At 42.5% G+C, this 22,399-nt stretch overlaps 2 protein-coding genes across 2 annotated transcripts; both read left to right on the top strand.

Annotated features, from left to right (window-relative positions):
- Positions 1-9,909: 9,909 nt before the first annotated feature.
- Positions 9,910-10,821, top strand: LOC134458927 (perforin-1-like). The gene is made up of 2 exons (XM_063211305.1): positions 9,910-10,085; positions 10,214-10,821. Exon 2 carries the CDS (start codon positions 10,253-10,255, stop codon positions 10,640-10,642), a length of 390 nt encoding a protein of 129 aa, XP_063067375.1. The 5' UTR covers positions 9,910-10,085; positions 10,214-10,252; the 3' UTR covers positions 10,643-10,821.
- Positions 10,822-13,922: 3,101 nt separating this feature from the next.
- On the top strand, positions 13,923-16,048 carry tmem141 (transmembrane protein 141). Its single transcript, XM_063211304.1, has 5 exons — positions 13,923-14,102; positions 14,226-14,292; positions 14,386-14,469; positions 14,714-14,821; positions 15,675-16,048. Exons 1-5 carry the CDS (start codon positions 14,049-14,051, stop codon positions 15,743-15,745), a joined length of 384 nt encoding a protein of 127 aa, XP_063067374.1. The 5' UTR covers positions 13,923-14,048; the 3' UTR covers positions 15,746-16,048.
- The last annotated feature ends 6,351 nt before the right edge of the window (positions 16,049-22,399 follow it).

Raw genomic sequence — 22,399 nt, 5'->3', positions numbered from 1 at the left:
GACGCTGAAATATTGGAGCCAGTATTTCATGTCCGGTGGATATTGTGCAGAGGTGTGAGCGCGCGCACAACTAATTTCTCTCCCATCTCTTTGCTCATCAAGCCTCCGATCTCCAAAAAGACACGGGCACACAGGATAACTGTTTACACGAGCTGTTTAAATAATGTGATGCACGTTCTTCATGACATGGCTTGGTTTGGCCACCCTAAATTCAACATGACTGCATTCGCACATATCGTTTAAACATCCATGACGGAATTGTCACTCTTAATGTGCAAGTATTGGATACGAAAAAAAGATAACGGTCACAACACCAGAGGACCCGTGGTGGTGTGGTGGATATTTGCGGCGGGCCGAGGCCGAGTTGTTACGGTAGGCCTAGGCTACAATCATATTATAGAAGGGGCAGTCAGACGACACAGCGCGACTCACATAGGGTAGCAGTGGTACCGCAAAGCATTCCTGATGGTGGAAATTAATGCAAATGCATGCAAATACTCGGGCGGATATCCGGGCACTCACATCCGGCAGCCTACTTACATTGGGTTGCTACACGCCGCGCAAATTCACGTTATTGTCCATGAAGGGTGGGCGCAAAGAGCAATTTAGTCAACGTTTCATCCAATGGCTGACACAAATGGGGGTTCGTAGCTATTTCTGGCCAATAAAAGCAAGCGTTGCATGACAGTCACCAGTCAAGCCCAATGAAAATGTGAAAAAAACTTGCACGCAGCAAAGTTCTCGAGGAAGCTGAAACAAAAGAAACTTTGCTACTCTATTTAGCAAATCCTGTCGTAGCGAAATGTTGAAGTCACAAACTGGGGCCACAACAAAGTAGGCCTACGCCGAGTCGCCAACTTCAGGCGCATTCGCCACCGGGAAGCAGATCGACCACGATTCACTCGGGTTTAGAAAGGTCGCGTTCGTGATGGCGCAATCAGGAGTAATTTCGCAACGTGCACGCGTGCGCAACCCCAAAAGGCTGGGTCGCGTTCGTAGTGCATACATCCGTAGTCTGCGCAGCACCCATGCACACTCTGCCATTACAATGCATTCTGGCACAGCTGGTCTACAAACAGCCACCCTGCTTCCTATTCACCAAATTATACAGAATCTGGTTACAGTTCAGTTAGTTTGCGTTCCCGAAGGCTAGTTAAGTGGCTTGTGGACAAATGACAGGGTTTTCCAGTCTTTGTCATGGATATTCGTGACGCGAAAATGAGGCGTCTCTAGGGGTTAAATAATTAAAAATAATACTTATTATTAATAAATATTATTACACTTATTGATAATAATTAGTATAGGTCTGTGGTTAATATAAAATCAATGGACATGTCACTGCGGCACTTCCGCATGTCACTGGCACATGCCACATGCCACTAAATAGGTGCGATCGACTAGTCGTCAACGCATGCATGCGCATTTAGACAGCAATGCACCCTGATGAAAATGCTGCATGACGGTTAGATTTCCTGTCAAACTTCGAAATTTCGTTGATGTTGCGTCGACGAGGTGACATGTCACATGGTGTCAAACTATCGCGGGATGAATGCGACTGCAGTCAGATCTTGCAACCTCTGCAGTTGCTTATCCCCTTCAACGCTCGTCTGCAGCCCGCCTCCGAGGCCACGCGCCCATGAACTGGTTGGTCAACAACTGATTCACGTGTGTATATGAGCCTTGTCTCACACCTCTACACAAGTTTGCGCAGGTCCCCACTTCAGCTCCTCCTCACTGCCTGTCCCCCCACTCCTCACACGTGGTGTGTTAGTAGAGCAAACTGATGCGAGCTCATCGTCTCGTTCATATTTGTGGCCGACTTTAAATGCGCTGTATTTAATAACACCCACATCGTGACAACAAGTTCTCGCTCACCTGCTTCGTCAACGTTGGTCGACAGCAACAAAGCCGTATTCACCTAATGATCTAACCCCCTCTCACATTTGTTGCTAAGCAGTCGCGCAGTCACCTCAGAGCAACTAAGCTTATTTTACTTTGTTGCAAGCGGTTGATGTTGACGAAGCACATGAGCGAGAACTTGTTGTCACGATGCGGTATTAAATACAGCGCATTTAAAGTCGGCCACAAATATGCATGAGACGATGAGTTCGCACCAGTTTGATACTAGTCGTTCTTGACGGCGTTTTCCCTGCCAGGCAGCAAGTGTGCCAGGCAGCAAGTGTGCTAGGCAGCGAGCATGCCCACTGTGTCCGCATGAAGCCTCCTGGTTAGAATTTCTGTCCGCGATGCAGCATATGGGACTGACCTCTGCGCCGCAGTCACGTCACATGCCGTTAAACCATCGCGGGAACAAATTTTTTGATAAGCAGCGGCGCGGTTAGGGAAGACCAACTGCTCTGGCATGGGACCTCCTCCATGCCGTCGTAATCTACCCTGATTGGCATTCATCTATCTGATGTGAATGTCATGCGTACATGCGGGTGTAGCCACATGCTTGTGAGGCAGTTCACTCGCTACTCCAAGTAGGAAGCAACGTTTTTTATGTCTTGGGAAATCACGTTAGAAAAAAACTGTCCAACTTGTTTGTCAAGCATTCAACCCCACCTTTATTAGACTAAGCAGATATCGTTTTAATCAAGCATTTTCCTGCTTGGTTGCGTCCGAGCCTATTAACACACCACGTGTGAGGTGTGGGGGGACAGGTGTAGGCCTAGAGTATGAGCTGAAGTGGGGAGCAGCGCAAACTTGTGTAGGGGTGCGAGACAAGACCAGAGAACCTCTAACAGGGAGAAGGCTCAGTCTCATTGGTTCCCATTGTAGCCAGTTAGCTTTGCATGCATACTGCAGTAACGAGCGTGGGCCAGTCCTTCATGTGGGAAAATGTATGGAATGGAAAGGGGAACCCATGCTAAATACATTGCTACTGCGATTTCCAGTCACAAATATCATCAACAAAACATTCCTGGTAAGCACTATGACTGTTGTTTAAAAAATAGGCTGTATTGACAAATCGCACAGGTGTGTAGTTTTACAGCAGGTTAGAAGATTTCAACCTGTACTCGCTAGCATCGCGCTAATGTTTATGGGTTTGGCCCCATAAAAATTGAGCTTTGTGACCCAGTATATAATAATCTAGTGGCGCAAAATAATCGAAACGCTACTCAAATGGGGTCTTATTATTTCTAGCTTCGAACTTAATATTAATATTTCAGGACAAAAAAATATAAAAAATCACAAAAATTATAATGGTAGAAAACTCCATTGACACCCATTCATTTTGCACTGGCCCGTGGTTAGGGTTAGCCAGTTGTGGCTAGTAGCTTGTTCCGTGAGTGAACAGCCCCTGACAAGACTCATCTACACATGAGTAAGGTCGTTCGTGACAGCGTTTTTTCTGCCAGGCAGCAAGTTTGCTAGGCAGTGAGCATGCCCACTGTGTCCGTGTGAAGCATCCTGGTTAGAATTTCTGTCCACGACACAGCATATGGGAGTGACCTCTGCGCCGCAGGTATATCACATAGTGTTAAGTCATCGCGGAACCCATTTTTTTGCTAAGCAGCGGCGCAGTCCCAACTGCTCTGGCATGGGACATCCGCCATCGATAATCTACCCTGATTGGCATTCATCTATCTGACGTAAATTGCAGGTGTAGTCCACATGGCTGTGACACAGTTCACTTGCTGCTTCAAGTAAAGCAGCATTTTTTGTGTCTGGGGAAGTCACGTTAGAAAAAACTGTCCATCTTGTTTGCCAATCATTCAACCCCACCTTTATTAGACCCAGCAGATCTCATTGTGATCAAGCAAATTCATGCTTGGTTGCGTCCGAGCCTAGTGAGTTGTTGACCAACCAGTTCATGGGAGCGTGACCTCGGAGGCGGTCTGCAGACGAGCATCGACAGGGATAAGCAACTGCAGGGGTTGCAAGATCCGACTGCAGTCGCATTCATCCTGCGATAGTTTGACACCATGTGACATGTCACCTCGTCGACGCAACATGACTGAAATGTGTTAGTTGGACATGAAATCTAACCATTATGCAGCATTTTCTTCCAGAGTGCATTGCTGTCTGCATGTGCCTGCAGACATTAGGCGAATACGACTTCGTTGCTGTCGATCAACATTGACGAAGCACGTGAGCGAGAACTTGTTGTCACGATGTGGGTGTTATTAAATACAGCGCATTTAAAGTCGGACACAAATATGAACGAGACGATGAGCTCGCACCGGTTTGCTCTACTAACACACCACGTGTGAGGAGTGGGGGGACAGGCAGTGAGTAGGAGCTGAAGTGGGGACCTGCGCAAACTTGTGTAGAGGTGTGAGACAAGACCCATATACACACGTGAGTGAGTTGTTGACCAATCAGTTCATGGGCGCGTGACCTCGGAGGCAGTCCGCTGACGAGCGTTGAAGGGGATAAGCAACTGCAGAAGTTGCAAGATCTGACTGCAGTCGCATTCATCCCGCGATAGTTTGACACCATGTGACATGTCACCTCGTCAACGCAACATCACCGAAATTTTGAAGTTTGACAGGAAATCTAACCGTCATGCAGCATTTTCATCCAGGGTGCATTGCTGTCTAAATGCGCATGCATGCGTTGACGACAACTCAATCGCACCTATTGATGGAAAATCGAATGATCTTATTCTGCAATGGGGCACCTAAGTCATGCCCTTACCTCCGATCCAAGGGGCTGTAGCTCGCAAAACTTTGAACGGGAGTGAATGGAGCGAGTCAAGATACATCCTCATTCCGTTTGGCATGAGCTCTGGATTTCACATATAGCAGTGCATTTTAAAGGTTTGGATTTGCTTCATAAGACCACTCATTTTCGGCACACAAGAAAGGTCATTTTAGTTTTTGTGCGAAACTAGCGTACAGCGTGTGCCTCAGGTATTTGACGTGAACCGAGGCTAATGGCTCGTTCAAAAACTCGAGAATCCCAAGAAAGCCGACCTAAAACCTCGGGAAAGTGGGACTGAACATTTGGTGACGCAATGTCAGATAGATAATTATCGAGGTTGATCTCAGGCGGAAGTATAACAACGAGTTCCCGAGTTTATGTTTTGTGTGACGACACACGCATCATCAACATGGCGCCCATGCATGCAACTGGCATGTAGGCCTAAACAGTATCATAAATGTTAAAATATCATCTTGTAATCACTATCAACAACACCAGTTGATGTCATTCAATTGCAGATGCACATATGTCAGTAATGCTGGTCAGGGGGGCCGCTAGGGGGGGAAAAGTGGTACAGATTCTCAGGGCCCAAGCACTGAAGGGGGCCCAAACTGCGAATCTTTCATGGGGCCCAACATTTCTGTCAGCGCCCCTGATGCTGGTCTCTGACTGTTTAATTTAGCTTACTTCAGCTAAAATGATATATCGTGGATGTGGAGGCTCAAGTGGAGGTGAAAAAAAGAAAAGAGGACAAAAACAAAACGGGCATGATTCCTGATTGTTCCGGGATCAGTGGCGTTCATGCGCCAAACTCCAGAACTCGGTTGTCATGTTAGCAGTGTCGTCAGCTGTCTCGAGAGGTCCCGAGCCTGTGAAGGCAACATAAAGGTGCACAGCCAGCCCGACTTTCAGCTGAAGTGGCTGCAAGTCAGACATGCGACTTATGTTGTGTAGTCTAAATCATTTCATATTTTTACACGTACACAACTCGCTAACCAAGTGAAGTCGGCAAGCACATCATCATTAAGTCTGAGGTACAGCATATGTCTGATCGAGGTAGCCTGGAAAACCAGCGCCAACTGCTGGACGGCAATTAGACATCCAATACATTTAGGCTGGTTTATCAGGCTATGATCGAGGGGGAAATGCGAGGTGGATTGGAAATTTTTGATCAGTCCATTACAGCCCAGTCAAAAGTTTTGGCTTTCACAGCCCGATGAGCTGCCCGAAAGGGGAGGAGACTTAGGTACCCCGTAGCAGAGCCATAGCTGAATATTCATCTATGGCTCTGCCCACAGGCCAACTTTGGAGAACGTACTCTTGTGTGGGAGGGTACTTCAAATAGGTGATATTCATGAGTGAATGTGTTTGTTTAACGAGAGCAGATGGCTGGAATGATGACATTGCACTGCCGAAAAAATAAATGCATTTAAAATCCCCCAGAGGATCAACATTTCAGGTCATGCTTCTAGAGCAGTGGTTTTCAAAATGGGGGCCAGGGACCCCTGGGGGGGCGCGAGAAGATGCCAGTGGGCCGCGACAGGCTGGCAGGAAAAATATAGCAAAATAAAATGAATAGTTTAATAAATTGAATAACTCAGGTAAGCCAGAATAAACAAAAAATGAGCTAAATTATCCCAGTGAAATCATTCTCTTCATTACAATATTTTTGTATTATGCTTTCTGGAGAAGGCCTATTTGAATGGGTTTAGGAATGCACCAATTTTTCAGCTGTGAAACCATGTGCACAGAAAAAATAGTGCGACAAGGAGCATGTTAAGGGGGCCTTGGCTAGAATCTACCAGTATATGGGGGTCTTGTCATGGTAAAGTTTGGGAACCCCTGTTCTAGAGAACAAATGACCAATTCAAAACCTTTCAGTGGTTGTTCCATTTCTGAATGTCGTTTCAAAGTCAATTTTCACATCCCATGTGGAAATCATAGAATCTTATCATACCTACATACAGCTATATGAAATGCACACAGACAGCAGTATGTGGTCTGCAGAGGGTGACCAAAACAGCGCAAAAAATCATGGGCTGCCCCCTGCCTCCCATACCCACCATTTACAACTCCCGCAGCCTAAGTAGAGCAAGGAGTATCATTAAAGATCCCTCACATCCTGGCTTCCATCTCTTCACATTTTTGCCCTCTGGCAGGTGCAACAAGGCATTATACCAGCCAGAACGTATAGCCTTCTTCCCCAAAGCTGTTACGAACCTGAACTCACACTTACTGGACTATGTTCATCTGTAAAGGACTGTGCACCTTGTGGAAGCTCAAATCTCAGTAGGGCCTATACTTAATAACAATAAAGCAAGGAGGTCAATAAAGGCTTTCTTCTATTCTATTCTATTCTATTCTGTTCTGTTCTATTCTATTCTATTCTATTCTGTTCTGTTCTATTCTATTCTATGTGTCCGCATGGTGTATAATGATGATCGAATGAATGAGCTTGCTAGTTAGTTAGCAGTAGGAAGTTGAGTTTCTGCCTGTTTTGACTTTCCTGCATGTTCTTTGTTCTGAGAGCATTAAATATTTTTTTTACGTCGTCTCTCCCTCTCTGTTACTCTCGCAGGACTGCCAGAAGGATGTTTGTCTCAAGGCCGTAGGGAAAGTGAAAATGAGAGAACACAGACTGCCAGTTACAGTTGCAGGTACTCCAAGTAACATATTTCAGGAATCTATTGCAAAAGACATGGACATAGTAAAAAGAAAAACGTGTGTGTGTGTGTGTGTGTGTGTGTGTGTGTGTGTGTGTGTGTGTGTGTGTGTGTGTGTGTGTGTGTGTGTGTGTGTGTGTGTGTGTGTGTGTGTGTGTGTGTGTGTGTGTGTGTGTGTGTTGCAAAAGTGTATGTATGTCAGGAGCTGTTGCTGTGCCTAGTTGGGGCAGGAGGTTGGGGCAGTTGAGGAGGAGGTGGTGCATGAGTGCCCGAGGAGGCTGCTGTGTCTCCCTGCTCCTGCTCCAGTCAGCACGCCCCACAGCAGCCTGGACGTCACTGGTCAGTCAGACGTAAATAATAATTGTGATTATTTCAAGTCCTCATCATACTGTATATAGAAAGAAACAGACTATCAAGGATGAAATAAACAGGGCACGTACTGAGTGACAGGTCTACTGACAGCAGTAATGTATTTCCAAAATATATATAATTAAATGTCATATAATCCAATGCCACGCTGGCCACTCTCTACACCCATGGGCTGGGTCCAGGACAAAGTCATTTGAAAGGACCCCCAACTCAATATGTACAATGTTATTCTGCCCCCAGCCCTGTAAGTTTGCGGCTTGACAGCTTGAAGTGGTCAGGGCTTGTAGCCAGATTGGGGCAGAGGAAAAGGTGAGGAAAAGTACTGGGCAGAAGTGGGGTTAAGACATTAAGGGGGAAATCAATTGAGCTAAACGCAGATGTTTCAAAAAGTCCAAAGGAAAAATGCATATAAGGAAAACATGTGTTTTTTTTGTAAAATCTATACAGAATAGATTATAGATCTAGATGTTTTTACTGTGGGTTCTGCAGGTGTCTAGAGATACACCTCACAATTTGTCCATGGCCAAATTCCTTGGAAATCTCCTGGACTAAAATGCTTAAATGTGTAGTCTTTTGTGTGCTTTTTTCAACACTTGCTCTTCATTTCTCATTTGCCATGAGTCAGAACCACTTGCTGTCATTATTGTTATTGGCAGAACTTGTTGTCGTAATTGTTTTTGGCCAGAACCATTCTGGGAGTTACACCATCTGCGAAATAGAGCAATGAAAAGATACACGGCTGTGCTGCTGTGTAAGCAACAGTTTTTTTTAAATTGCTTTATTGCAAATCTTGTATTATTAACCTCTAATTTCTTCTGATTCTAGTTAGCATTCTTTTTTTCCAAAAGGGGTATGAACAAGGGAAGAGAAGAAAATATTTTTAAAAAGTAAACACAAAGAAAGTGATCTCCTCTGGTTCCAGTTTGCAATATTGTTTTCTTTTTCCAAAAGGGGTATCTACAAAGGAAGAAGTTAAAAAAAAAGTAAGCACAAAGTGGGGGGATGAGACACACAAAACACACCCAAGACACACAAACAGACATCAGTAACACAAAAGAAGCACAAAAGATACACACAAAAAAAGAGTACAAATACAGGAGTTAGGTTGGTGGCTGTGGTGGTAGTAGTGATGGTGGGGGTATCCATAGTGACATAATTATAATGTATACTATTACATTACTATAATATACTACTATTATACATGTATATACTATTTCAGTTCTAGTATGTGTTTAAATTTTAATAGCTTTCCATAGACATATAATCATTTTTCTGTAATATCTTCTATAATCTGTATTATTTGAGTTGTTTTATTCCTGCTGCTTAAAGTGGGTTTATCCATGTTTAGAATTCTTTTTATTATACTCAGACATGTAGCTATCCTGTATTTTTGCTCCCATGGTTTTGTTATTTGTTTTATTGCAGAAATAAGCCATTACATAACATTTCATTTTTTGGAGTAATTTTACTTGAAAGAGGATTTCCTTGTCCAGTTCCTCTTTGAATTTTAATTCTTCTGGACAGTAGGCCTAATAAAACTTTGAGAATAAAACAAATGGCATGATGTCCAGAAGAATTGCTTTTAACCATGAACAAAATATTTGATGTAAAATACCTAAAACATGAAAGGCCAACTTACTAAGTCAAAACAATTTTTGCATCGAATTTTATCAAAACAATATCCTTATTTTGTCTTTGGGCATAGTCAATGTTATTATTAAATGTTCTTCTAATGTATGATGAATGAATATGAATCCACACTGATCGCTGTCTACAATAGCTCATTTCCCATTTAAAAAATAAAAATCTATATATTTTCCTAACTAGGTCCACATATTAGCACTCCTGAATTTAAAAACACAATTGTGACAGCAACTGGCCAACACTTTATATTTACACAATATATTTACACTTTATATTTACACAATACATATGGATTGAATACCAAATACATTATCAGCTTATCAACATTGAAGCCAGCAAGTCAACATCCCCATGATGCATTCATTTTAACATCTATTTAATTTATATAAATGTTCATTAATCCCTTAATATATAATGCCTACCTTTAAGTGTTATCAGACTTATGTAACCCCTGGTCAGGGCTAGCAGGTTGTTATTTTTGTGTGTTGTTTTTGGCCAGAACTTGTTGTCATTATTGTTTTTGGCCAGAACCAGTCGGGGAGTTACCTGACTCTTGCCATCTGATATGCTCTCGCGGAACGCCACTCGCGTGACGTAGACGATGACGTAGCCAGATGATGTAAATCAGGTTACTCTGGGAGTAAGCCGTGAAACACAGCAATGAAAAGATACTCGGCTGTGTTGCTATATTAATATAAGTTCAAACACCTTTGAGGGAAAACACACCTTGGGTTCGACACTGACCACATAGGGGCCTAGGTAGGCAATCATTTTCATCATAATCTAATGTCTAGAGTGAATAACATAATCCTTCTAGATTGCGTTGATGGTAGGTCAATTAATATATGGATTTTTTCTCTGTGCTGTGTTTAAATCTGCTGTTTTAGATCCACCTGTGTTCGACCTGTCATCTGTTCTGATCAACCATGGCCTCTTCCTGGTCCACCCTACTGCTTGCCCTGTCTGTACTCTGCTTGGCTGATGCTGATGTTAAGGTGTTTGGCATTCGTGGCTTCGGACTCTATGGCGACGCATGGAGCCCACCTGACACATATGTCAAGGTGTTCTGTGGCAACACCTTCGGCGGCGAGACGGGCTACATGTGGGACCACCCCAACCCGTCCTGGATTGTCTCCTTCATCTTCCCGAACTGCAGAGTCGGAGAGGTTCTGAAACTGGAGGTGTGGGACGTGGACTTGATGTTCAATGACCATCTGGGCGACTGCGCCACCAATGTGCACACCGGCACCACCGTGCCAGTCTCCTGCAAATTGCGTCACGGCATAGTAGAGTTCTCTTATGTCTATGTGAATTAGTTTCTATGATACACCTGACATTTTAGTTTGTGCCTTTGATTTTGTATAAAATAGGTGCTGCTTAGATTGGAAGGTGTTAATAGGTCTATGCCATGGCTGTCTGAATTGAAAGACGTGGAAAGAGAGGTTTTTGTACATCTTTCAGAGGAATCGCAACAAATAAAATGTATTTTGTCACACTTAAATCCTTGACTGTTTTTTTTTCCACACATACAGAGAATACATATTACAGGCAAAATTGGGCCTGAAGACACTGAAGGCTGAAATTAATGTTGGGTAAAATATACAGGCAGTATAAGGGGAATAAGGAGATAGGATGTTAAGCCACTCTTGAAAAAGAACAAAATAAGATTGTCCTTAGACATGTTTTGAAGTAGGCTAATTACAAAACCTGGCCAAATGTGCTGAAATATTTAGCCTGTTTTTTGTTTTAATTTCCCAATTAAATAAATAGATCTACTGATCAATATATGGCCATTTGCCTTTTGGCCCTTTGATACATTCTTGTTTTATAATCATGTTTTATGACCATGGTGATAAAGAAAAATAGCCAGATATTAACTATAAATACAGTTGATACTGAGGTCTTTTTATTCAACCTGTGTGTGTGTGTGTGTGTGTGTGTGTGTGTGTGTGTGTGTGTGTGTGTGTGTGTGTGTGTGTGTGTGTGTGTGTGTGTGTGTGTGTGTGTGTGTGTGTGTGTTTTAATACCCCACCGTGGGGCTATCTCACTCCCTGACAATAGGTGGTAGTGTTGTAAGACATCAGCCTCTACCTAGTCGTACACATGGACCAAAATGTAAATACCGGTAGGTAGATACAGTTAGTAATTAAGTAGGAGGAATTGGTCATGATTATTTTGGCCAGAATCACTCTGGGAGTTGTCCAGCTAAAATATAATAGTATAATAATATAATAGTAATATAAAAGTAATGAGAAATATACGACACCCTACTTCGTTTATATGCTCCTTTAGAAACATGTGAAAAACATTCACCTTGGTCTGGACAGTTACTAGCGTCCCCTTCCCAACGCCCCTCAGCCCCCCAAAATGCAGCAGCACTGCCTCGAACCAAAAAAGACATCATCACACCACATTTACGTAAGGTCCCACTCCCTACATTGTCAAGACCGCATGCCTCCATATGTGTGTTTCCAATGTGCATGTGCTTTGCTATCTGTTCATCTCTGGTGTGTGTGTGTGTGTGTGTGTGTGTGTGTGTGTGTGTGTGTGTGTGTGTGTGTGTGTGTGTGTGTGTGTGTGTGTACACGTGTGTGTGTGTACACGTGTGTGTTTGTGTGTGTTATATGAGTGAGTATGTGTGTGAGGAGCTGTCGCTGTGTCCCTTTGTTGGAGCAGGAGGTTGAGGAGGAGGTGCGTCTCCCTGGTGCGTCTCCCTGCTCCTGCTGCTGCCGAGGGCCTGCAGCATCTCCTGGGAGAGGAGCAGGCCCCACAGCGGCCTGGACGTGACCTGCTACTGGTCAGTCAGACATAACAATTAGTGGTTTAGTTGTTAAGTGGGTTATTAATGCATTACACTGCAGTCAAAAGAGTTGGAGTATTTTTTGGAGCTTGAATCTTCACAGACGCAATTTACTGTACCAGTGGCTGTAATACATGCAGCTCATTTTGTTAAACATGTAGGCTACTGTAATAAATCAAATGTATGAACAATAGCCTGCATAAGTAAAATGTAGGTCACCAAAGCCCTGCGTTTGGATTTTTCATAACCTACCACAATTGCATTAAATGGCACCTCAGTGCCACTTTTGTCTGTCACTTATACATAACAGTTTTACATACATACATACATTGTTTATCAAGATAACAATCTTTCTCATCCATTTTTTTTTTCATTTTAATCATAGCCTACTTAACATCAGAAATATGTAGAATCAATGCTACTTAAAACAAGTTATTTGCAGTGTAATTGCTTTATATTGATGAAAGAGCTTTTGTTCTATGGGCCCCAAGTGTCCATCTTGTTTTCACTTCTCAGAGGTGGTCTGGTGAACAGCAGCCTTTTAACGCAAACCAGATCTTTACGGAAAAGGTCTCTTGTCCTTCTGCTTGCATCTCAGGTTTCTCTCTCTTTGTCTGTCTGTCTGTTTGTCTTTGCCTCTGTCTGTCTGACTCTCAGATGTCTCTACTCACCCAGCCGTCAGACTACCACTCAGTGGGTCACCCCGTCTCCGCTGTCTCCCGAGGTCGGCACGCAAGGTCAAGAGGAAGGTCAAAAAGTCACACTTAACACATAAACATCTGCCCTAGGTCACACACGCTGGCCGTCATCGCCCGCGGGTGGGCGCAGAGACACAGACAGACACAGGTTTGTTCACAGAGAGTAGACTTGAAATTAGATCTTTTACTTGTCAGGTCAAGAGCAATGCAAGAACTTCCTGAGCTCCCGCAAATATGGGAACTCCTCCCACTTTGTCTATAAGCAAACAACCATAAGCAAGGGAGGCAGGTCAACCATGCCGTTTGGGAAACGTTAATTGTTATGCTCTTGGTCAGACCAAGTCTCGAAGAGATTTGAACGTCGATGATAATCAGGCTGGTATACAGAGATGATTCTAAAGTTTTCCTTCTCACTCATTGCACTATGGGCTGACATCAAAATCAGTATGGCCATTTGAAAGTATAAAGAGTAAGCAACCATTTTGTTTCTTTTTTTCTTAGCTAGGGCAATCCATGTGGGAGCTAGACTCCAAAAGAGTTAAAGATGTCAGTTGGGGTTGGTTGTCACACTGCTACAGGGGTTGTCACAATACTTGTTAGCCATAGCATGAGATGTTTTACATTCAGTTTGTGTGTGAAGTACACAAGATATTTTTAAAGTTCTAAACCGTGTAAGAAGTAGAGTAGGCCTAAATGAGCCATTTGTGATGATTCTGTATGCATGAGCTAGGTTTAGATTCACATCATTTCATTGAAATTATAAATGTTGTACCATTTTTATTTAATGTTAAATTTGTCCATTTCCCCCCTTTATAATAACAGTGTGACAACAAACCAGATAGGGTGTCACATTTGCGCAACGCCTTTGAGAGCCCATATCTTTTGAAGAGAATGGATTCTATGGAATCTAAAACTATACACATAGGCTACCTGACAAATGTAGCAACGAACCTGTATAGAAATGGTTTCCTGGCAATATACTGTTTTTCCTGAAATGAGATTTAAGATAAAAAAAAATAAAAAAAAAAACTGTGACAACCCACACCAGTCTCCATGTAGGCCTACTATGGATTTTGAACCTGTGCTTCCACATCCAGCCCACCGGGTGTCAGTAGAGGCTGTTACAGTAACTTCTTCGCTTCTGCACGCGGAAGTTACAAAATTAGATAACAACAACAATCACGCTTTTGCACCTCTGTCGAAGGTTAATGTACATATTTAATCATGGTTAACATTGGAATGACCAAAGTGGATGACGCTGTTGCGGCAAAACATCCGGTGAGTGGAGTGGACATCGTGACATTGTGATCTCAGCCTAACAATTTAGTTTGAAACTCAGAGGTTACAGTGTAGCCTGCATCTTTATCAGTGGCTTGATTTCTGCTCACATTTTTTCTGTAGGGCTTGCAACGCTATGCAGCTTGCCAGTCACATGCATTCATGAAAGGAGTTGGTACTTTTATTGTAGGTGGGTAACATTCCTTTGTTGCATGACAATTAGGCTGTAACGTTAGCACAATAATCTACAATATAAACAACCAAATGCATTTGTTGTTCTCAGGTACGGGTACATTGTTTTTCCTTCAAAGAGTTGTGCAAAAAAGACTCCCTTATCCTCTTCAATGGAATCTGCTGGTATCGATAGGTAGGTCTATGCAAGTGACTCCTGGTACACCCACACATTCACCATGAAAATAGGCTATGCCATTGTGATATGGCAGGGAATTTGTACACACTTGAGTAATGACATGACCATGTGTGCATCCCATTAGTAATTCCGGTTGTCATAATGAGCAGCACTGAGAATAACTTTCTGGACCCCACCCATAGGCTAGTTCTACAATGTGTCATAATAATCCATATCTCTCTGTATTAACATCCCCCCTCAGTGTCCTCTTCTCTTGGGAGCTACGCTGTCACGCGGTGGGAGACAAAGAAATGCACAGACCTGTGGGTTTATCTCGAGACTGGAAGCTATCCAGACAGAACGGTCCCAGGTGTGTAGAAAAGAAATGAATAAGTATAAATACTGTACTCAATTGTCCCAAAGAAAGTTAAGGCACATTGGAGCCTGCTTTAAAAAAATATATATCTTTGAAGAGGCTTCTTTTGAATATTGTTCATAATCAGGTCTGATGACGGGCTTACATTAGAGGCCGTTAGAGTTTAATGGGCCTACATCCATAGAGATAGAACATTAGACAAGAGTTGACACCGCCCCCTTATTCACAGCCATCCTGGCAGCCATTATCACAGCTGTCACGCCTGTCGAAAAATGGCTCAATAATTTAATGTGACAATTTCCATCGACACACTGTGCAAGAACAATAGTTGAAATGCACTGCTTAATATCTACTTAACTAATATGAAATGATCTTAAAATGTATTTTATTGACTTGAGTCGATAAGTAGATAGTTAAGTAGATATTTAGCCCGACACTTCAAATCTGGTCCTATATTAATGTCACCTCATATTTGCATAGTGTTAGACCATTTTTTGACAGAGCTGGGCATGATCTCCATTGATTTGCATTGACTGAAGAGCACAGGTCTACCTACAGAAGATGGAGGCTGTGCCATCTTCCACTGCTGTCGTGAATTTCCGCGTTACCTCTAATCTAATGTTCTATGCCTTCATCACAGTTTCTGTCTTTTGACTATATGTCGGTGTGATTTTTTTATTTTGGCTATTTACATGACTGTTTGTTGTCTGTACTGTAGTATTGTTTGTCAGTGTGGATGTTTGTGTATGTTGACATGAGAGGTGGCTGCCTGGGTGGACAGTATTTTGCAGTAATGATGACCGTAGGGCCCTTAGAATCTCATCGGAAATGTGTGTGTGTTTTGCAGAGGAGGAGCCCCCTGCCCCTGCCGAGCCTGCTGGTCCTAAAAAGACAGTGTATGGAGATGTCATGGAGTAATGGCCTAGTCACAACCTCTGGAGCTGCTGTCCGACAATGTCTGGGAACACCAGAGCAGACCTTGTTCTGTACCCAGAGTATAGAGGCCAACACGCCAGCATTTATTTATTTTGATCACAAAGTGATGGATAAAAGGATAAAAGCAATGGATAAATGGATAAAAGCAAGTCTATGCTGTTTTTATCAATGGACATTTCTCCTGGGTTTACATGCTCTTGTGGAAGAGCAGGTAAATAATGGGAACCTTGAACACCTGCAAAGCTGTACATTTTTAGCTTCAATAAATCATAACAACGGCTTGGATATGCCTCGTGTCGTTCATACTACTATCTAGTCTTTCCCAGTGGATGTTTGAGGGGATGTGTATGTAATGAGTCTTTTTCATGCCTGTGTGTTCATTTTGAATCGTGCTGATAGTATCCCTTTATGAAAGATAGTTCAATGTAAAGAATTTGTAAAAGCTATGAAATGTTTCGTTGCAAAATGACTTAAACTGCATTTTATTATTGGAATGACTGTTCAGATGTTCTTTCATCTGTGTTAATGCTTGCCATTCAAATATTTTGAGAACACCTTTAAACCTATATGAAATGCATTCGGCAATGCAATGGTCAATACAAAAATGTAAATTTCCTAAAATGCTCCAAATTGGATAAAAGTAATTTTGCAACAAAGCTCTTCGTATGTACAGGTTGTGTATATACAACAACAGATATGTAAGCATATTTTCTCAAAATTTCAGTTTCTTTATTAGACTGACCTAAAATGTTGTACCGGTATACATCCACCAGGGGGTGTTATTCCTCTTCAATTTGACCGATGACTTTGCTCCACTTTGGAACCATTAATTTTTTTGTGATTGTCTTTTTATAATATTTTTTTCAAAAATTATACATCAAAGAGGTATCAAAGAGGTACCTTGTGGATAAGAGTACAAAAAAACCCCATAACACTCTGAACTCGTGCTGGCTGGCAGCAAACTCAGAGAGACGGACTTCACAGAAGGTCTTTAAGGGCAGCAACTATGCCCATCCAAGTGTTAACAGTGGTTTCCTTTGTCTTATTAATCTTTGCAGTTGTACCTTCCAAACAGACTATATAGTGAAAAGAGACTATCCAAAATGTTCTAAGATTTGTGTCTGGGTGTATCCATTGTTGCAGTATAGTCTTCTTAGCAGCAGTGAAACCTGACATCAACGCTCTTTTTTCACACAGAGAAAAATGATGCATTGAATCATCATTAAGCAAAAGTAAGCAAGGGTTCAAGTCAAAGTCCAGTCCTGTGCACTTTGGAACCATTCATGAAGAGTTTGCACTGTCATGGGCATTCAACCTGTATAGACTGCAAACTCAAGACTGCACAGTCATGTAGTACCTGTACATATAGACCTACGGGCATATACAGTGCACACCAGTTATGAGAGCAGTGCACCCCTTTTGAAAAGTAACACATTTAACAATATGTCAATAAGCACACAAGTTATTTCCAAAATGTGCATAGAGTAAGTTAAATACAGCATCCTTTGAGCTTACAACATGAAAGAAACATTAACATTATGTGTAGGCTATAACTTAAATGACACATTTTTCCATTTTTGTGAACAACCCTATATAAAAATCCCTTAGAGAGGATCATGATGATCATAATCTGCACCATGTACATGGTAGGACTACATGTTCCCATGCATGTTTCTTTTGGTGAAATTCTGCTTCCCAATGTTGACGGCATTCATGCAGCCCAAAACCATGTCAGTCCCACTACCAAGCTGTCAGACAGTAAGCATGAGACACTCTTCTTTGTATTTACTTGTTTACCTTGGTGTCATTAGACCACAGGACATGGTTCCAGCAATATGTATTCTTTTTCTGTTTGTCTGTTTGTCTCTGATGAGACCGTTTTAGATTCAGATGATTTATATTTAGATAGCTTAGAAGTACAAAGACAAATGTCCCATAGTTACTGTCAAGCATGGTAGTGGGACTGGCATGGTTTTGGGCTGCATGAATGCTGTCAACATAACAAAGCTGAATTTCACCTAAAGAAACATGCATTTCAATATGTAGGCCTACTGAAGAGGATTATGATCCTCTCTATGGAATTTTCAACATAGGCGTGTAGGCTATTCAATTTTACAACATCGTAATTTCACAAAAAAGGAACAGTATGTCATTTAAGTGTATATTATTAACCTTTCTGTTTTGGTAAGGTCAACAGATGTTGCACTTACGGGTATACAGTACATCCACCAGGGGGTATTATTCCGCTTCAATTTTACAGATGACTTTTTGGAAATAACATGTGCTTATTGAAACATTGTTCAAAATGTTACTTTTCAAAAGGTATGTACAAACGTTTGTACTCATTATCAGTGTGCAGTGTACCTTAATCTAATGTAGATGTAAAATTTAACATCCATTTCAAGTTAATACAACTGCATTCCTGCAACTCCTTGGACTGACCGTCTCTCTGTCAGTTGGAGCATGAGGAAGTAGAATTGCATGCACTGCAAGGGCCAGCCTCACGTGACACTCCCGTTTAAATGTGAGACACAGAGTGACAGCTACAACTACTGCAGAGCTGATGAGGATGTTGGAGATGGCCAACAGTAGCGTTTCTCAAGGGGGGCTCTACAGTCTTATGACAGGCTTATGACGATGTTAAAGGTGGCATTTGTTCAAAAAAAGGTTGAGAACAGGATGACCAGCGGAGGATTATGGATTGAGAACTAGAGGCTAGAGGAATCGCAGGAGTGACTCCATTCATTCATTCATTCATTCATTCATTCATTCATTCATTCATTCATTCATTCATTCATTCATTCATTCATTCATCCAACTATCTATCCATGCTTATCAGTGGGAGGAATTGAATCTCCGATACTCACTGATACTCAATCTAATTTACTCCCATCTCTCTCTCTCTCTCTCTCTCTCTCTCTCTCTCTCTCTCTCTCTCTCTCTCTCTCTCTCTCTCTCTCTCTCTCTCTCTCTCTCTCTCTCTCTCTCTCTCTCTCTCTCTCTGAGTTAGATGTTAGATGTTGTATGAGGATTCATTCATGCCATGTTCATGTTCATCAGCCGAGCATGGTGGCTATGGTGGCTCAGTGAGAGTGACTGAACACACACACACACACACACACACACACACACACACACACACACACACACACACACACACACACACACACACACACACACACACACACACACACACTAATAATGATCCTTCCGGAGACAGATGCATGCATGCACGCACGCACACACGCACGCACGCACGCACGCACGGTGCACGCCACTCGCGCACGGAGCGCGCGCACACACACATACACGACCCCCTCTCTCTCTCTCACTGACTAACGCCACTGCACCACATTATGCTACCCCTTTGTTTCTTAGGCTATATTGTAATGCCAAGTTTGTAAAACTGTGATACAAATCTTACAGGCCCTCTAATCAGTCTTACACTGCACACACACACACACACACACACACACACACACACACACACACACACACACACACACACACACACACACACACACACACACACACACACACACACACCTACTGGAGTGGTCCCAGTGTGGCAGTTGACAAATGGTGTGTGTTTAAAACCAATTTGTTTTCATTATGTGTCGTGTTAAGAGGTAACAACTCTGCGTAATTAACGACCGCTTTACACCCTGTACTGGTCCTGTGTAGAGCCAAGCACATATGTGAAAAGCCTTCACACTTCGCTGGTGTGACTTAACCCTCATCTGGTGTGATGTTGGTCCCGGAGCGTGTCAGGTAGGAGGTGCATGGGGTTATGACCTTTGACCTGGATGACCAAAAAAACACCAAAAATACACTTGGCCTCCACTACTCTGGACTTGGTCCAATAGGATAATTGTACAACAGAAGGAGTGCTTTTTCTTTTCTTTTTTGTGTGGTCTTTTTGAGTTTATTTATGATTGGACAGGGAAGGTGGTGACAGGAAGCAAGTGGGGAGAGAGAGACGTGGGAAGGGCCGGTAAAGGACCCGGGCCGGTAATCGAACCCGGGTCTGCCGCATGGTAGACAAGTGCCCTACGGTTTGGCCAAGGCAGGGCCAGAAGGAGTGTATTTTCCCTCTTGTCCCATCCCAATCCTACGCGAAAATATACAGCACGTCCTACCCCTGTAGAATGACATCCAGATCCCCATTCATTTGGTATTTTTTTTTACGTAGTGGCTCCTGCCCGCTCAAGTTCATTTGCCTCATCCAGCCTGCTCCTTTCTACTGATAAAGTTTTGTCTCCGATCCATCCATATGACCTGTACAGATAGACAGACAGACAGACAGACAGACAGACAGATAGATAGACAGATAGATAGATAGATAGATAGATAGATAGATAGATAGATAGATAGATAGATAGATAGATAGATAGATAGATAGATAGATAGATAGATAGATAGATAGATAGATAGAAAGAAAGCGAATGAACAAACTCTGAGGTGAAGTGGAAGGGCATCCTGTGAGTTTGTCCTTTGCTGTAGTCGTGGAGACACTGGAGCTATTCTTGGTAGGGGCAGACTACAAAAGATACAAAAAAATGTCCCCCTTTGTGCCCTTTCTAAAAGGGACATGACACGACACAATTTCACTGTTTTCTTAATTTTCTCCACAATTTCACTGTTTTCTTCATTTTCTCCACAATTTCACAATTTTCTCCATTTTCACTGAGGCAGTTTAGAATAGAATAGAATAGAATAGAATAGAATAGAATAGAATAGAATATTGTAGAACAGAAAGCCTTTGCTGTTACTACATGCAATACTCTTAAAGGTTCACACCCAATACCCAGACCCATGTAAATAATGTGTATGTTGGACATCTCACATGTACTCTTCTGAACAACACTAACATGGTATTATCCCATATTATAGTGCATCATATACATAAACCCTATTAGAACTGTGTTAGGCATAATGTGTTTCCCAACCTTTTCTTACCCCTTAAAGGACCAGTTCAGTCAATTTCAACATGCAGTTGTAATGCTCACACTACCCTGGACTTATGTCAGTACCTGAGATTTTTTTTTCTTCTTCTTCAGCCTTTTCCAAGATCCTGGTCATTGTAATGGGGGCAGCGCTTTGTTTACATTTCAAAAATCATTTTATTTATTCCCAAAAACATCCAAAAGGTCATACAACTTCAGCAGACAACTAGCAAACAGTGGTGCCTTTTGGGAAAATATTTGGAGTAGGCCTGTGTTGAATTTTTTTTTAAAAATGTAAACAAACGCTGCCCCCATTAGAGTAGCTCATTTTTCGGAAAGGGCTCAGCCGAAAAATGTGGCATCACCGGGTACTGACAACAAGTCAAGGGTAGCGTGAGCCATACAACGGCATATTGAAATTGACTGAACTGGTCCTTTAAAGCAGTGTTTCCCAACCTTTTTTGTCTTGTGTACCCCCAAGCCTTTTCATTGTGCCATGAGTACCCCCTAAGTCAAGTTCTATATCGCTTTCTCTATCCCAATGTAACTAAGTTCCATATATTTGTTAAAATTGCATTTTCCCAAGTACCCCCTGCTGTGTGCTCGCGTACCCCTAGTGGTACCCCTGGTTGGGAAACACTACTTTAAAGGGACACTGTGCAGGAAATGGACAAAAAAGGTACTGCAACTATGCTGCTCATTGAAACTGGGTTGCCTATTGCCAAATTTGATCTTTTCATGAAAGTTAACTAAGTAATAAACTGATATTTTCTAGTATGGCCCAAGTACAGTCAGTTTTACAGCTAAAAATGGCTATTTCTGGAAATTCAAAATGGCGGACCATGGATAAGATCCCCTTTTCTTGTATGAAAAGTGACATTTTTCCAGTCATAATGAACACTTTGAATTTGATGATGGTGGTAACTATTCATGAAAAAGGTAACATTAGTGATGAATGGGTAGCATAGATTCTGGAAATAAACAACAAAAAATCCCACACAGTGTCCCTTTAAGTCTTTTTGTCACACCATGAGTACCCTCTCTAACTCATGCTCATGTCACTTCCTCTATCCCAATGCGACCATGCTCCATACATTTGTTATTATCAGCTTTTTTCCACGTACCCCCTGCAGTGTGCTCACGTACCCCTTTTGGTACACGTACCCCTGGTTGGGAAACACTGCCATAATGTCAATGACCAATTCACAATGTGTGAAGGATATCGGTGATGTTGCAAAGTATTTCCAGTGAACAGTGAAGTAGTGCAAAGGCAGAACAGTGCACACAAAGATTCCACAAGCATCACTGTGGCCAGACAAGAGGCTATGCATTTTGCTTTACCTAGCCTACGTTTACAACTACAACTGTACAACAACAACAGCAAAATCCACAATCCCTCTGAAACAACCGCAGTGAGGTGAACGTAATCGTTTCAGGAGTGTGTGACCATGAAACAAAGCCACCATTTTCCCGCTCACGCTTCAGGGTCGAGTTGTGGGTCCAAAGTCCAGTGTGAAGATATGCACAGTGGTGGTAATTATAGCAGGAACCTACTTAGCCTTCCCCAGGGGCAGAGGAGAGCAGTGCAGAGCTGGAGCCCAGGACAGTACAGAGTGCTGCTGCTGCTGCTGCTGACCCCATTGGACCTAACTTGGCATCATTTGGGTCAGATGGGCCTCCTAAATACTAC

Source organism: Engraulis encrasicolus, chromosome 11, assembly GCF_034702125.1.
Source record: "Engraulis encrasicolus isolate BLACKSEA-1 chromosome 11, IST_EnEncr_1.0, whole genome shotgun sequence".
In the NCBI taxonomy this organism is placed as follows: Eukaryota; Metazoa; Chordata; class Actinopteri; order Clupeiformes; family Engraulidae; genus Engraulis; species Engraulis encrasicolus.
Note: the sequence above shows the minus strand (reverse complement) of the source record. Positions and strands in the feature narration are given on the sequence as shown.